We start from the raw sequence: 17,134 nt of genomic DNA on the forward strand, positions 1-17,134 counted from the left end.
ATATTGTTTTTCAGAGACATGAAAAAAAAAAAATATCTGAATTCCCAGTGTAAGAAGCTAAATTTCAACCTTCTGGCTCACTTCAAAGACACTGTGATGAAAGTACCGTTTCCCCAGCAACCCATCCCACAAAAAGGTCCCGTTAGATGTCAGGTCGCATCGCCACTGAGGAGGGTAAGTAACATCGGGTGCCTGAAGCAGAGAATGCAGAATTCTGAGCAGGGTTAGAATTCAGCAGCATCTGGAGACAGGTTTCTAAACAACCCACCTAAGCAGCGCCTGCTGCCTTGCTGACGGCTTCTCCCTCCCCCTGAGGAAGCCGGTGGGGAGGAGTGAGGAGCAACTGTCTGCAGCTGGGGGCAGGCCTGTGTCTCGGCTGCGAGAAAGAATGAACTTGAACCTCTGTGCCATTAGGACGCTTGCTGGGTAGGGAGATGGCTCCCATCCTCTGGGTCATGCGCTTAAGGATGACTCCAGGGACACAGGTTTCTGACAATTACATGACATTGATCCAGGAGCACACTGAAGGCATCCTACACCCCTAATCGGCCTGCAGGAGAAGGCCAGAGGGAGAGACAATGCATGCTAAGTTAGGCGTTGAGAAGATTAAGATGGTTATCACGGCTAGAGAATCTATGAACATTGGAACCCTGTCCTGCAAGGATCCTGAAGGAGACAGACACAGGAGGAAAAGTGGCACAATGCCGTGTCGATAGCTAAACACTGTGCCCCAAATGTGCAAACACAGGACGTATCACAGTCCCCTGCAGGTCACAATCCAGTACCCAGGACCCGTCCCCCCCCAATACCCCTGAGCCTCTTCCCTGTTGATGTGCTGGGTGCAGGGGTGGCTGTTTGGGGAGGGGGTGCAGATACATACTTGCAGGTGAGGCTGGGGTGTCCACATTCACACAGGGAAGTCCTTCAGGGTTTAGGATGAAGCAAAGGGGGGCGGGGGAGAAGGGGCAGAGGCCTCTTGTTGTCACACCCCATGCCCCACAAATGTGAGGGGCAGACTGTCCTTATGTGACAGCCGGCAGTGTTGGCTGCCAGTGTCCCAGAGGAACCAGACCCAGGAGCTGAGTGGAGAGAACCCTGTAACATTAGTCAGAATAACGCCTCCTGCCAGTTGCCCTGGCAACCAAGTCTCCACTGCTGGCAAAGCCCTTCCCGGCCAGCAAGATGTCAGGGTCCTGAGGGGACGTGGCTGAGATGACAAATGGATGTTTCCATGTGTGGGTTCTAGGATGCCTCACGGTAGAGCACTGGGACCCCCATTGAGCCAGGAAAACAGGGGAGGTGGCTGGAGCCCTTTCCTTCCAAAGGCAGACTGAGAGGGTCTTGGGTACCCTTGACATACACCCCCATCCTGGACTTCCAGGCAAGGCCCGGCACCAAAGTGCCTGCTTCTGGACTGGGCCTCAGGCCTGGGTCATGGATGGGAATGACTGATTCTCCGTCCACAGTCCCACGCCCACACTCTAAGGGCCGGCCGAGCTGAAGACATAGTTCTCTTCAGGCGGCTTTTTTTGTTTAATATATTTTATTGGTTTTTTTACAGAGAGGAAGGGAGAGGGAGAGAGAGCCAGAAATACTGATGAGAGAAAAATACCAATCAGCTGCTTCCTGCACATCTCCCACTGGGGACATGCCCTTGACTGGAATCGAACTTGGGATCCTTCAGTCTACAGGCCGACGCTCTATCCACTGAGCCAAATCGGTTAGGGCTCCAGGCAGCTTTTTTAGACAGTGCTGCCACAGAAGGAGCAGCACCGTCGCGCACAGTCCCTGAACTTCTGGGACCCTGAAGCATAGGACCAGAGGACACTTTGCTTCCTTAGACCCAGCTGTCCTGCTCACCCAACACAAGCAAACACCGGATCACACAACCAAGACCTGAGGTGTTCAAGCTCATGGCCACTGACTCCAGACCTCTGCGTCACGGCAAGAAGGAGCCTTAGACCATTCATTTTCCAAAGGGGGAAACAGGCCAGTAGGCTATGCCCCCAGGCGACCCACACGTCCATCGAGCTGCTTCTCCATTTCCATCTCTCCCCCACCCCAGGGTGGTGTTCACGGATCTGACTCACCCCAGGTTATTGGCTCATTAGGACTGGACAATGTTAGGGGGTGGTCCCAATAGATGGCACTGACAAAACTGCCCAAGCCCTGCATGCTCAGAGCATCCAAAGGGAAAAAATTTGCACAGACAGGCCCTCGAGGGACACTGCAACCAGCTGTGAATGCCGGGCTGTGCTTCCTGTCTGTCCCTCCTTTAGTTTCAGGAAGCACAGAAGCTCTGCCCACATCAACCAGCTACCACAAAGAACCAGCCCAAGACTGCCCCCTTTACTCTCTGCGCAGAGACCGGAAATAAACTGGACGGCAGCATGTAAGAGAAATGATTTAACTTTATAAAAATGTGATAATACAGCAAGATTTGATTGGGGTTGTTTATCTGGCAAGTGAAGTTTATAAAAAACACCTGGAATAAAAATTAGAAACATAACTAATAAAAGTTAGAAACATAAACACTTTGAGGAAATAGTCATTTAGAAAGACGGCGACAACAATGAGCAGCAAAAGCAGCAGCAACAACGTGGGTGGAAGGTTGGTTCCGTTGTGATGACAAAACAAGGAAGGGGCTGAGGGGGAGCCTGACCTTCCACTCCAAGCCCAGCTGAAGGGCTGGGGAAGCGGAAGGCAGTGATCTCAGAGAGGCACAAAGGCCTCCAGAACGGGACCTTATTGGCGGCCGCTGGCCCAGCGGGGAGGGGAAGCAATGCCTCCTGCACACAGACACCTGCCCACCCCTCCTCTTGCGGGCCTCCCAGCAGCGGGCAGTGATTCACAGCTGAGTCCCTACAGATTGGCAACTGTATGACTGGCCTCCTCCTCTGTCCACCTCCCTAACCTGCATCACTGCAGGCCCCTGGCCCATGTGGTGAGCTCAGTGGGAGAAAACTCACCAGAATGTCAACTTGAACTAGATTGATGACCTGCAGGGAGAGCCAAGGAAACGACATACAAGGCTACACACAGAACACTTTTAGAGATGTCTTCCCACAGCGAGGCGGAGTGAGGCCCACCTTGGCGAGGCAGGCTGGAAGGCCCCAGCATCATCCCCCCATCCTGGCCGCCCAAAGGACTCGGGGGGATTCTTGACTACATTCTGAGGTAGTCTAACCGTGACTGGCACAGGTAGCTGGGCATGGCAGGGAGGTGGGGAGCGGAGGGGGCAGAAAAATTGCCACAGAAAAAGGCTAACCTATGTGATGACACAAACTATGCTACAAGTAGGCTCGGAGATGACCGGACTCGTTTGGGGTCAGGAGAGGCCAGTGGCAGGGCCCACACAGACCTGGGCACGCATAATCCTGGTTGCAGCGTGTGGAAGGAGATGAGGAAATCCCTAGAAGGATTTCCTGGCCCAGGGAAATGGCAACTCTGAGGTGCGGGGTGTCCCTCCTACTGACTCATGCCATGATGGTTTTGAGTCAGAGAAGTTGGGGACTTGGCGGAGGAGTCCTAAGGTTCCCTTCAGTGATGGCTCCTCCCATCTGACGTTTTAAGGGAGCTAATACTGCTAGGCCTGAACTGGGAAGCACTAGAGGCCCCGCTCGGAGGGAGCAGTCAGACCCTAAGCCACCACGGAAAAAGGAACACTATCACAAAGCAAAGAGGCTGCTAGACTCCCCTACTCTTTTATGCCAATTGACATTTTCTCTTCTGCCCCAGCACTCAGAATTCTAAGTCAGGACGGAATGTTCTGAAGGTTTAGGCAGCAGCAGCTGTGTGGATCCTAGTATTTTCTCGGCTTTCCAAATTTCCGTGAACGCCTTCTAGGTCGGAGCTCACCGAAGTCCTCAATTTCATTTTCATATTCATCTTCCTGAACAATTCCTATTTAAAAAGCAAACAAAAAAGAAAGAAACAATGTGCAGAATGGTGATTCTCCCCCTCCCACTCCCACCTCCCCCCACTCCACTGCAAAACAGAACACCCTAGTAAAACCTCTTATCTCTGTAACTGTCTTTAAATTAAAGGGGAAAAGGCCTCCCGCCTGGGTGACAGAAAGTGAGGATTATCTCTGAGCACAGATGCTGCTTCCTAGGATGAGCCTAAGCCAAGGGAAGCCCTCGTCTCTGGAACTAAGTTCTCTTACAGGCTAGCTCCTTTGGCCCTCTTTTAGAGGCCCTTTAAATGAAATCAAACAAAACCCAAACTCAACCACAGACTAGAGTTAATACATCAGTTACCTCCATTTTGAAATAATAGCAAAAAATAATAGTCCCAGACTTTTGTTGTTGGCCTAGACATTTGTGCCAAGGGCCCTCCAGTTTCCCCCAGCTCTGGAGTCGGCAATTTCCAGTAGCGTCTGGATTAAAAGGACTCAAAGAAGGGCAGCCTGGGCCGGGCAAAATATTCAGAGCAAGAAAACTGTGGGAGGGTGGGGAGGGGGCAGCAGTTGAAATGGGCAAAAGAGAAGACTTTCCAGATCAAACAGAACTTGGCAAGATAATTCCGACTGTCGGGAAAGAAGCCTGACTCATCCCACACAGCCTTCAATGTTCTGTGGGAAGATGACTGCAAGCTGCCCCATGATTCTGTTTGTTTTCTATCCCAAGCCCAGGACAGCACTGATACACACTAGACACACAATAATAATCATTAACTTCTATGCAAACATGTTTACCAAGGAATGGCTTTGCAATGCTTTGAGCATCCTTGGGAGTCACTGTTCTGAGTATGAGTAGTGACCGACCAGCAGTGATAACAGCTCAAGTGGCAAAAGAGGTTTTTACAAAAAAGCAACTAACATGAACCCAGAATAACCCTCATGGCTGGTGAAGAAGCTCAGATACTGTGTGGCTAATAATCTCACTCAGCGGGGCAAGGGCCCTAGACAGAAAGTGGTCAATACTGATGTCCTAGGCAGCCCCATGTCAGCCTGACCTGACGTCAGCAGAACCAAGAACCACGGGACCCAGAGCACGGTCCCAGGACAAAGGACGCCTTACCTTCCTCCGTCAGGTGCAGCTCTGTTCTCCTGAGCCACTCTCTCGCATCCTTGACTGACAGGATCAGAAAGTTGACCAGCCGAGTCATCACCTCCTTCGCTGTGGGAGCCAAAGAACAGGCCTCTGAGTGAAGGGGCCACTCTAGGGCCTCAAGCACCCAGAACTAGAGCCAAAGCCCCCGCCTCCCCAAAGCTTGTCTCTGTGCTTCCCCCCAAGGAAAACGGCAGGCAGGCCCCACAGCCCCTTCTGCCACCAGCAGCATGAACTGCAATTAAATGCCAGCCTGGCACCATTCCTGTGTGTCTGTTAAACCTTAAACTGCAGCGCCTGGATTATGGAATGATTCTAAAATATGCAGTTTCACTCACTTAGTATGGAACATAACTTCCACTCCGTGTTGCCAAGAAGTAGCTAATGAGGAAGTTAGAGGCAATCGATTCAAAGGCCCATTAGCATTATTTTTTTAATCAATATTTTATTGACTTTTTACAGAGAGAAAGGGAGGATAGAGAGCCAAAAACATCAATGAGAGACAAACGTCAATCACCCACCTCCTGCACAACCCCCACAGGGGATGTGCCCACAACCAAGGTACCTGCCCTTGACCGGAATCGAATTTGGGACCCTTCAGTCCGCAGGCTGACACTCTTTCCACTGAACCAAATCTCTTTCCACTGAGCCAAACCGGTTTTGGCGGCCCATTAGCATTATCATCATTAAGGGCTCACACTTGGTATGGCTTAAGGACCCTCCTAAAGGGAAGAGACCAGCTATACACCTACAGATCTTAGCACAGAGTAGGAGCTCAAGAAAATGAATGAATCAGAAGTTTAAAGAGTTTCCTCAAGACTTTAAACTAGGGGTGTCGAACTCAATCAGAGAAGGGGCCAAAATCTAAAATCCAGCCTAAATCGCGGGCCGAATGGTTTACTGAACAGTCATAAACTGTCATTGTGATGGAAACGCAGCGGAGTGCAGTGATGACAGCGTGGTGCGGGCCACATTGCAAGGCCTGGCGGGACGGATTTGGCCCGCGGGCCTTGTGTTTGACACATGTGCTTTAAACACTTTCCCTATATTATCTCTGTAGAACTAGGCTGAAAGCCCTATTCTTGTCTGTAAGGCCAGTGGAACCAGCCCAGCCCAAGATAATCAGGAAGTTTTCATTGAGGAAAGGCTGGTCCAAACCATGGTGCTTTGTTCTAATTTAAGAACACAAAGTCCTGCCGAGGCCACTTTGGCTCGGTGGATAGAACATCGGTCTGCGGACTAGCGGGTCCCAGGTTCGATTCCGGTTAAGGGCATGTGCATTGGTTGCAGGCACATCCCCAGTGGGGGGGGGGGGGGGTCAATGTTTCTCTCTCATCGATGTTTCTGGCTCTGTCCCTCTCCCTTCCTCTTTGTAAAAAATCAATAAAATATATATATATATTATTTTTTTTTAAAAAGAACACAAAGTCCTTACTTGTATTTCTGCAAACGGCCAAGTTTCATGACCCCAGGTCAGACCTTAACACAAAGGGCTTGATTCTGACCTGTGTTCTCAAAGCCCAGGTTCTACCACCGCCTGGGCCCCCATTCCCGAGGGCCCCTTACCGCCAGCCCAGGCCTTCTGCCTGTAGAGGTCCTCCACCGCGTCCGAAACCTTCCTGATGTTCTCCTGGACCTTCCTCTGCAGCATGAGGCTGTGCTCCCTGGAGCCCAGGTGACTGCGAATCCACACGCTCTGCTCGATGTCCTGCACCACCAGCTTGCCTTCATCGATGGCCGGGTCCACCTTCTCATGAAAAAACTCAGAGTATTTCTGGTAGGCCATTTGCTGTCGCTGGTGGCCTTCTAGGTGGATGTGATGCTCAAAAGACAGGCTATTCCTCTCCCGACCTTCCTTGTCATTCAGCTCAGCCTCGGAGAGGGCCGCCGCTTCTGAAGTCTCTCCCTCAAAGACTTTACTGGGGCTGAAGTAGTTCTCAGGACTCCGGCTGAACTTCACCCCGCACAGGTCACACTGGGTCCTGTCCACATCAGCTTTTTTGAAGATCCCGGTCCCAGGCTCCCTGGTCTCCTCCCTGGAGCACCCCATCGGGGCACTCACCCTCCTCTTCCAGCTGATGCACAGCGCCACCACCAGGCATGCTCTCCTCAGCTTGCGCTGGATGGAAGCCCTCCACTGCTTCTGGGACAGGATGGTGGCCAGGAGGTGGTCTCGGTCTTCGAAGGCCAGCTCATCCGTCTCATCTTGACCAAAGTCACACTCTGGTTCAGGAAAGTAGGCCACGGGGTCCAGGCAGAGCAGGCGGTTTAGTTTGACCTCCTCATGATAGAGGCCACGGACCCCTTTGGTGTGCCCACTGTCCCAGCGCCAGTGGCAGTCCATCAGGTACTCTTCATCGCGCTCGAAGAGCAGGTCCTGCAGTGCCTCGGCCACCGACTTCACGTCAGCCGCCATCAGCACCCGCTTCACCACCTTCCGGAGCCTCTCGGGCACCTGGTCCGGGCAGTCAGCGCTCATCAGCTGCAGCCTCTTCTCGATGTCCTGGAAGTGGCGGTGCAGGAGCGACTTGCAGGATGGCTGCAGGACCACCTCGGCATTCACCAGCATCACCAAGCACAGCACCAGGGTCCGCTCCGCCTCCCCGGAGACCACACAGTCAATGTCGCTGAAGGCATCGAGCAGGACGTTGAAGTTCACATTCTCGTAGCCGCAGAGCACCTTGACGAGGTAGGAGAGGTGGAACCGGAAATCCTGAATGGCTCTCGTCACGTCCTTCGGTTTGTAGTCTTGAATGATGGAGAACACGTCCCCCAGCTCCCTGTCCCGCTTGCTTAACAGAAACTCCCAGTAGTGCAAGAGCGCGATGTAGCTCTTGGGGAGGCACAGGATGGCGCTCTTCCGGAGGCGGGCCAGGACCACCCCGCAGTGGACGAACTGGAACTCCAGCAGGGCCACGGTGTTCCCAATGCTGGGGATGAGCGGCTCTTTGCACCTCTTGACAAGGACGTTCATGAAGCGGAAAAAGAGCCTCTTGTAGTTGTCTGGGTTCCTGTACACGTAGAGCTGGTCGAGGCAATTCTCCAGCAGCCGGATGAAGCACAGGTGGGTCTTCTCGGTGCTCTCCTCGTCCTTGTTGGGTGCCAGCATGCCGTACTTCCCCTCTATCCCTTTCACCCTGCTGCCTCTGCCCCGGCCCCGGTCCTCTTTCTCTGACATTAGAGCCTTCAGTTCCCTGTGGTAGTCGTCTTCCTCCTGGTGGAGCAGCTTCCCAAACTCCTCGGGGTAGCTGGAAGAGAGCAGGAAAGCATGCATGGCGCTCAGCCACAGGTCGGTAGACTCCCGGCGGCTTCTCGCCCTTTCGTTTTGAAACAGGAAGTAGATGTACTCCTTCAGGGCAAACCTGTAGGATCGGAAGGACTTGTAATTGGGTTTGAGGATCTCTTTGCATGCCATGGGGTTTTCGGACAACACTCGCTGATGGAAATGTTTAGGGAAGACTACACTCAGGAAGGATTTGCAATGGCCATACTTATCTGCAGACAGAATATAATCGATCTGTTCAAGTTCTTCAGCAAAGCTTTTAGGGAATACTTTTTTGGCTTCCAGAAGCAGCCCGTTGATTGCCACCTGGTGCATTTTGGACTGAACCAAACACTTGGCCTCACAACGCCGCAGAGGCCTGTGGTAATCTTCACAGTTTCTGTCGTCACATTTTAAACCAACAATGAACCGCAGGCAGATGCCCGGGTAGGTCTTCCCAAGCAGGCTCTGCGTGATCTGGCACAGCCTGCTAAAGAGGTGTTTGTTCAGGGCCAGTTTCACTTGGTCAGTCATGATTAAGAAATGGTCTTTTGTTTTCTTCTCTTTCAAGTTTAAATCCAGGTCAAAAATTATCTTTAATATGGGTCCAGGGTCATTCTGAGCGATCTGGCAATACTTGGCATCCACTTGAGAAATACCAAAAAACTCAAAGCAGAACTTGACCATGTCCTTCTCTGCATTGTTGGTCACTCTTTTGAGGGCCCTGACCAGACTGAGGAGGACTTCCAAGCCCCCCGGAGCCAAGGCCAGAACCTTCTGAGGGTCAACCTCACAGTGGCTGGTGGCTTCATAGAGCGCTTCCACCACGCCCGCCGAGTGGTTGAGAGTGTCGAACCTGAAGAAGGCATCCTTGAGATTCTGAAAGTCTTTCAGGATCACCCCCAGCAGGAACTGGGCCTCAGCAATGCCGAACAGCTGATTGGTTTGATAGCAGAGATCCAGGGCTTCTCTCAGAATGGCCTTGGTGTGTTCTACATCCGAGTCCCTGGCCACATTGAGGCGGGCAGCCTCCAGCAGGCACGAGGCCTGGAAGTCCTTGTCGGCGGTGAGCCGGGCGGCCTCCAAGAGGAAACCATGTTGCTTCATCAGCATGGCAGCCTCTTCTCTCCGGCCTTCCCTGTGCAGCAGGTCTGCGGCCTCTGCGAGCCGTTTCCGAGACTTCAGGAACACCAGCTGGTCGTCTACGTCCAGCTTCGAGAGGACGGCCATCATCTCCTTGATCTTATTTACACTCAGGTATTTTGCTGCTGCTTCCAAGTAAAACTGGCTGGCTGAATAGGAGAGCTTGGATACAGGGAGGGTCTTGGTCCTTAGCATTGCTTCATACCTACAGGGAAAGATGACCCAAATCATAACTCATTATCATGCAACCAATAGAAAACTTCCTCCAAAATACAGCACAGGGCAACTTAAGTAAAACTGCCACATGTAGTATACAGCCTACTTTCCCAGGAACCGAGAGGAAATTCAAAGCCCTGTTGGGCAGAAATGCAGAATAACGGATTCTACTACCACCAGGGAGGTCTTTCGGGGGGGCCTCAACCACATGCTGTTTCTAGATGCCTTGTCAAGATTTAACTCCATCCATCTCCTCTTCCACTTTGGAATATCAACTATGCTAAAGGATCAGGAGGCCTCCACTGGATCATGGATGAAACTTAAAACTGAGGGTATGTGCGCATATATATCATATACATGTTTATAAATACATGGCTGAGCATCTACCGGATCACAATGAAGCAAAATCCTAACAGCCCACTAGTGCTCTTACCTTTATCTCGCCACACACCAGGGACACTGTCATCTCAGCAGGTAATGGTGAGAGGACAGAACCGTCACGAAGCACAAAATGGCTGTGCATTTTATATACACACTGGTAACCTCTTCCTCAGCCCCTTCTCTTCATGACCCTGTGTCAAAGCTTATCAAGAGCACGGAGAACACAGAGTCCTGTTCTCAAGAAGCTCTTGACCCAGCACTGAGACCACCACTCAAGTGGAAGAAGAAGGGTGACATGGTCAAGCTACTGTGGAAGAACAGGGTGACATCATCCAGAGCAGGAAGCAGAGCGAGGAGAGGGAGAGAAAAAACCACCTACTTTTCCACTGCAACAGCAGCTTCTTCATAGAGCTCCTCTTGACAGTACATTTTAAGGGCTAGATCAAATTCCTGAATCTGCTCAAAGCATCTGAAAGCATCTTGGTAGCACTGGCTTCGCTTATAGAAATAGGCGGCATCTTTTATCTAAGATGGAATACAATTTTCTTCTCTGAGAATTCAGAACATAACTTTTTATCTTAAAAATAAACCACACACCTTGGATGATAAATAGTCATATTTCTTGCTATTTGTTAGAATCCAGTCGGGGGTGGGGAAGGGGGAGAGAGAGACACTGAAACACAGGTAATGTGGAGAAAACTAATTCTTTATAGGGAGAAAAATAAATGTAAATCCCAACCTCACACCATACACAATACACAAAGCGAAGCTCCAGATGGGTTAAAGCTCTAAGTGTGAAAGCTATTGGGGGGATGTATGAAACTATCTCTTGTGACTTGAGAGATAAAGAAGGTCTTCAGCAAAACCTGAAATACACGTTCAGAAGAGGAACTGATGGATTTGGTTACATCAAAACTGTTCAAGAAGGAACACGTGAAACACAGTTAACAGAAGAAAAACACTGACATCTTTTTTTTTCTTTTTCTTTTTTTATATTTTATTGATTTTTCACAGAGAGGAGGAGAGAGGGATAGAGTCAGAAACATTGATGAGAGAGAATCATCAATCAGCTGCCTCCTGCACAACCCCCACTGGGGATGTGCCCGCAACCAAGGTACATGCCCTTGACCGGAATCGAATCTGGGACCCTTCAGTCCGCAGGCCGACGCTCTATCCATTGAGCCAAACCGGTTTCAGCAACACTGACATCTTGATCAGCACTGTCCAACCGACCTTTCTGTGAAAATGAAAATGTCCCATATCTATGCTATCCAATATAGCAGCCACACACCCACCAGGTATGAATAGTGAGCAATGAAATGTGGCAGTGCAATCAAGGAGCTGATTTTTTTATTTCATTTCATTTGAATTAATTTTAATTGCCACATGTGGCTAGCGGCTACTGTACTACACTAGGCAGGTCAGAACAAAAAAAGACTTTCCTAAGAAAACTAAGCCAAGGATATAAACTGGCAGTTCACTTTGGGGGAAACTTAATGAAGGTGATCAGCCTCACTAATAATCAGAGAAATGCAAATTAAAACCATATGAGATCTAACCATCTGGTTTGCAAAACTCAGAAAATCGGTAACCACTGAATGTGGTCAAGAATGTGGAACCCATGGGCACCAAGTGGCATGACTGTTCTGGAAAGCTCTCACCTTTACTTGCTGATACTAAGTATATGCATAGCCCGGGGCCAGCAATCTCATTTTTAACACCACATCTCCCAATCTCACACAGAACTGGAGGAAACATGTGCACTACAGTACCACGTGTGGCAGCCAGGAGTTGGTGGTCACTTGGGTGTCCACCACTAGGGAAATGTGTAATTAATATCAAAGATGCCCACTGTGGAATACTAACAGTGATCAGCAACCTGACCAGACATAACACTATAACAGGAGGTGAAAAAAAGAGAAAAACAGATTAGATGCTATTTAGATAAGCTTAAAATATATATGCACAGAAAATACTACTACTTATTCTTCCGTTGTGCATGCACACAAGGACATGTGATAAATGCATTGGAATGGCTGCCAATAAGAAGAGAACGGGAATGGAGACTTGCTATGAAGAGAAAGAGGATGAACAAAATGAAATGCAACAAGCGTGGCCTTGTACCACGTTCATTGGTGGGCTTGCCCTGAACAGAAGAGCATTCCACTCCTCTCCCTCTCACACTCCCCCATCCAACCCCTCACTTAACCTTGTCCTCTTGGCTCTCCCAACATTTCCCAGATATAACCCCTTCCCATCACCTCCATCACCGTCGTGGCAATCCAGGCCACCTATCTCAGCCTCAGCCACCACCAGATTCTCTTGACATTTCTGCTTCTATTCTTGCTGCCTACAGATCTCTTGACAGAGCATCCAAATAATTAGCTTCATGTCAGTTCTCCAATCCAAACCTTCAATTGGCTCCCCACGACTCCTGAACAAATCCAGTCCCCTACCATGGTCTCTGAGGCTCTACATGATTTGTTTCTGCCTGTCTCTTACTCATTTGACCATTTCTCCCTGGCTCACTCTGCTCCAGCCAAAAGGCTTCCTTGCTATTCTTCAACCTCGCCCACATGCTGCCACCTGCTGCTTTCCGCCTGCAGGGATCCTTGGCCTGCCTTGCCCTCCAGCAGTTGTTCTCGGAGTCTCCGCTCAAGAGTCAGCTCCTGGCGCCCCGTTTAAAATACCTACCACCCTGCCTCCTCTCACCATCGCTGACATCTTATATTCCACTGGCTTATCTGTCATCTCTCCCTCACACCAGAGAGGGAAGCTCTGCAGACAGAGGCCCAGCTTTGTCGCCTGCTGCTTGCTGAGCACCCACAGTGCCTGGCACACAGCAGAGGTCCTTGGATTTGTTGAACATTTAACTTCTTAGCTCTACTTGCTGTACCTGAGGTCCAAAGAGAAAACAAAAACCAATTACATATGCCAGGCCCTCTGATAACCTCAGCTGGCTCTTAGTGAGACAAGCTCCATGAAGGGCCAAAATATACATATGATTTGAGTGTGAGCCTCCTCTGTGTCCAAAGACCTCACAGACCCAAGAGCTCTTAGGCTCATCTTCCACATCAATAAAACCTCGTAACCAGTACATCTAACTGCCCTGACTCCTCGCCTCTCCATAACAGTACGTCTAACCATGCTGTCTCCTTGCCTTGCCTAGAAAATGCTGCTTACTCAGAAAACATTTCCCTGAATATGAGTGAAGGCCCCAATAAGTACCAATGTGCCCCCAGCTAAAGAAAGGAGGGGATGACTCTAAGAGGCAGCTCCCTCCTAGGCCGGCTCTGCTCCATGAGGGGGTCCCCACTGCCATCCAGAACAAGGGCTTTGAGAGGTTTCCAGGGAAACCAATGTTGTTCTCTGGAGAGAGGCTGGAGGCAGGCAAGGCAAAGGAATCCCTGAAAGGAAAGTTCTCACTCCCACGGGCCCTCACAAGCATTTCTTCCGGTGGGGGAGCAGGGAGGCCATGTGGCTGGAAGATTCTGACAAAGGCTGCTGCCAACCTGGTAGTTTGGTGGGATGCCCCCAAGAGACCAAAAGCTGGCTGAGGGTCCGATCCTCTTCCAGGAAGGGGCCTGAGCAAAACAAAAAAGGAACCAGACTCTCCTCTGGGTGGGGCTTGAAGCTACTAGAATGTTCTGGTCAAGCCTGCAGCAGTGGAAAGGAGGGGGAGGCTATGCCTCTGGGAGCAGGCGGTCTCCACACTCTGGGGGAACTGATGTCCTGGAGGGGAGATTGTGGGCTGTACTATGATCGCCTGGGCCCCCTCCCCACCACTTTCAGAGGCAGAGCTTGGCAGGCTGGGAAGGTGAGGTGACAGATAGGAAGTGGTCTCTGGCTCAGTTATGTCTGGCACTGGTAGGCAAAAAGGGGAAGCAGTAGGTGTAGGCCTGTAGTTGTCACCACGTGGAGTCCAAGTGGTGGCATTAGAGGTTGGAGGGTGATGGCATTAAGAGACTAAAGGACAGGAAGAGTTTGGAAACTATTCTAGTTCCTGAAATCTTAGCAACCAGAACATCCAGCCGCACTGAAATTCCTATTCCATCCCCATCTCCCACATTCTAAGTCACAAACCATAATAAACACAGGGCAGGGAAGGCAGCATGGGAGCCACACTTCAAACTTCCCAGCAGGTCCCACCTCCACCCCACCCAATACTCGGGTGCTCTGAGGATCCAGGAGTTACCATGTTTCACATACAGACATGGAAACCCACCTCCCTCCTAGAGCAACATGGTAACCCACCAAGGCAAATGTGACAGCCACAGCTGGACGCTGTAGAGCACTGCTTTTTAGATAACCAGTGGTGAAGGACTAGATGGTTTTACACATCCAATCCACCAATGCTGATTTATTAAAACAAATTGCATAATTTCCATCAGGGTGATTTACAGTCAATAATGTTGTCATGCATATTTGAAAGGTGCTAAGAGAGTAAATCCTAAAAGTTCTCATCACAAGAAAAAAAATCATTATGTTGTGTGGTAATGATATCAAACTTATGGTGGTAGTTATCTCACAACATACACATACACTGAGTGGCCAGATTATTATGATCTCTGAACACATAATAATCTGGCCATATATATATATATATATATATATAAGGCCCAGTGCATGAATTCGTGCATGAGTGGGGTCCAGCCAGCCTGTTCAGGGGGATGGAACTTGGGCGGTTGGCTGGCCTGCCTGCTGGTCGAACTTCTGGTTGAGGGGACAATTTGCATATTAGCCTTTTATTATATAGGATATACACTGAGTGACCAGATTATTATGTGTTCAGAGATAATAATCTGGCCACTCAGTGTATATCAAATCACTATGCTGTATACCTAAAACTAATACAATGTCATATTCTATTCTAACTCAATAAAAAAATGTTTGCTAAGAAAATTATCACCAGTTGGATGCACAGCAATGCTAAATTGCTATAAAAATGTCTGATTGCTTACTTTCATCTTCTGTGCCAATCTTGTTGCAGAAAAGCCATAGTTTGTGGCCTTGGGCAGCCTGCTGCCCACTGAGAGTCACCATGCCCTCGGCTAGCAGTCTGCCTAGCAGCACTCTCTGCAACAATGGGAATGTTCTGTAACAGCGAGCACTTGAAATGTGGCTAGTGAGGCTAAGGAATTGGTTAATTTTCTCACACTCTGATTAACTTAAACTTTAAATTAAATAGCCACATGAGGCTAGTGGCTGCCAGAATGGTCTGTGCAGACCTAGAGCAATTACAGGGAACACAGAACAACAGCCATGCAAATGCCAAGCCATTCACCCAGGCGGACGCCAGACTGCGAACACAGAGAAAGAGAAAAGGAATATTCCAAAGCCCGTCTTCTCTTCGATTTGAATATATGGCCTCCCTGTGGTTAATATCAGGTCTCAAACATTCCCACAGACACGAACACACATGTGGGCGCGTGCGCGCGCGCGCATCCTTGAAGCCCTCTGAACGTTTGTGCAAATGGAGAAAGAAAGCCTTCTCTAGAGTGGACAGGGCCAACTTCTCCCTCTTCAGAAGACTGGAGCCTCTTCCTGACGCAAGAGAGGCAGACACTTCCTCCATCCCCATCTGCTCACAGGGAGCCCAGTTTTCCCAGGAGCAGCCGTGGGCCAGACTGTACCTTCCCCAGCTTCTCGCACAGCAGAGCGGAGAGCTGGAACTCCTTGGCGTAGCTCAGACACTTAAGGGACAGCTTTGGCTCTTTGCATTCCAAATAGGTCTTAGCCAGTTCCAAGTACTCCATCTGCTTTTCCCTGTGAGGGAGAAACAAAACAGAGTTTCCGTGGGACACTGACCTAACACCAATGGATTCACTGCTGAGCTCACCAGAGCAAGCCTGAAAAGACTCTTACTTGGGGCTGACTTTCTTGGATTTCATGTTCAGGGCGGTGTGGTGGGCCAGGGCCAGTTTCTCCTTCTCAAACGCGCCTCCTTTTTGGTAACACTTTGCTGCAACCTGGAAGAGGCGAGAGGTTTTGATTCCCCACAAGGGAATGGAGGTGACCAGCAGAACCCGAGTGTCTGAGCTGGCAAAACGTGAGTCTCACCCAGCCCAAACTGAGAGGGAGAGGGAAGGTGCTGGTGAGCTAAAGAAAACGGCCCTCAAGGATCAAGTCCAATAGTGTTACCGGCTAACTTCACACTCAAAGGTTCCTTCTCGAAGTACCCGGCAGCCATGGAAAGGGTGCACAGTGCATATTTTTACAGGCCACCATAATAACACCTTCTGTTAATCATCCTTCTCTTATACAGAGTAGCAACTTCAGGTGAGAGACACAGAGTAATTGGTCCAAAGGCACAGAGTGGCTTTTCTGAGCTCAACACAGATCCTCCCCAGTTGGCAACTCAAACAGCTAACTGGTGGTGTTGGCAGAATAGCCTCAGTGCACCTACTGGGGATAGAAATGGGGACAGAGCCAATACCACAACATATCCCAGAAGATAACGGACCAGACCCTTGGGACATGCAGATCTGTGTAAACCAAACTGAAGGTGGGCAGACAAGTGTCATAGAGGAGTCAGTCTGCACCCCGATCCCTGCCAGCAGAAAGCTGCTGTTCTCCAACAGGAATGCTGACACCATGTCTGCAAGCCCAGGCTACAGGGATAGAAAGTTCACATTCTGCCCAACAGGTCGAGATTGGGTCTCAGTGGGCAAGGGAAGGGTTAAGTGGCACTTGCTGACAAAATGGACAGGACGGCATCTCTTCTGCTCAAGCTCTTTGCTGCAGTTCCCCCAGCCCCATGGGCTTCTTTGATTCCTGTGACCTGTGCCATGCCCCTTCCCACCACAGGGCCTTTGCACATACTGTTCCCCTGATTGAGATGTCCTTCCATCCCCTCTCTGCCTGGTTAACTTCATTCATCCCATAGGTCTCAGCTCAACACTCCCTTACTTGAAGCAGCTTTCCCTGTCCAGGACAGGTCGTTCTGGGCAGCTAGTCTCTCATCTCTAACATCTGCAACAGCTGGAACAATGCACTCTCTGCTTGCCTGCCTCACTCATCATCATATCCCCACAACCTAAAGACAATGTTGGCCCCCAGCTTAACAGGAATCTGTTGACTG

General features: G+C 50.1%; 1 protein-coding gene across 4 annotated transcripts in view; it reads right to left on the minus strand.

Annotated features, from left to right (window-relative positions):
- Positions 1-2,393: 2,393 nt before the first annotated feature.
- TRANK1 (tetratricopeptide repeat and ankyrin repeat containing 1) overlaps positions 2,394-17,134 on the minus strand; it is a 75,948-nt gene continuing 61,207 nt past the window's right edge. For all 4 annotated transcript variants that reach the window (XM_036431788.1, XM_045579378.1, XM_036431789.2 and 1 more), the window contains 6 exons: positions 15,919-16,022; positions 15,687-15,819; positions 10,433-10,578; positions 6,618-9,661; positions 5,022-5,120; positions 2,394-3,903 (listed from right to left, as the gene is read on the minus strand). In XM_036431788.1, the coding sequence (XP_036287681.1) occupies positions 3,803-3,903; positions 5,022-5,120; positions 6,618-9,661; positions 10,433-10,578; positions 15,687-15,819; positions 15,919-16,022 (3,627 nt within the window). In that variant the 3' untranslated portion in view covers positions 2,394-3,802. The remainder of the gene's footprint in view (positions 3,904-5,021; positions 5,121-6,617; positions 9,662-10,432; positions 10,579-15,686; positions 15,820-15,918; positions 16,023-17,134) is intronic.

The sequence above is a fragment of the Pipistrellus kuhlii genome, unplaced genomic scaffold, assembly GCF_014108245.1.
Source record: "Pipistrellus kuhlii isolate mPipKuh1 unplaced genomic scaffold, mPipKuh1.p scaffold_m20_p_11, whole genome shotgun sequence".
Taxonomy (NCBI): Eukaryota; Metazoa; Chordata; class Mammalia; order Chiroptera; family Vespertilionidae; genus Pipistrellus; species Pipistrellus kuhlii.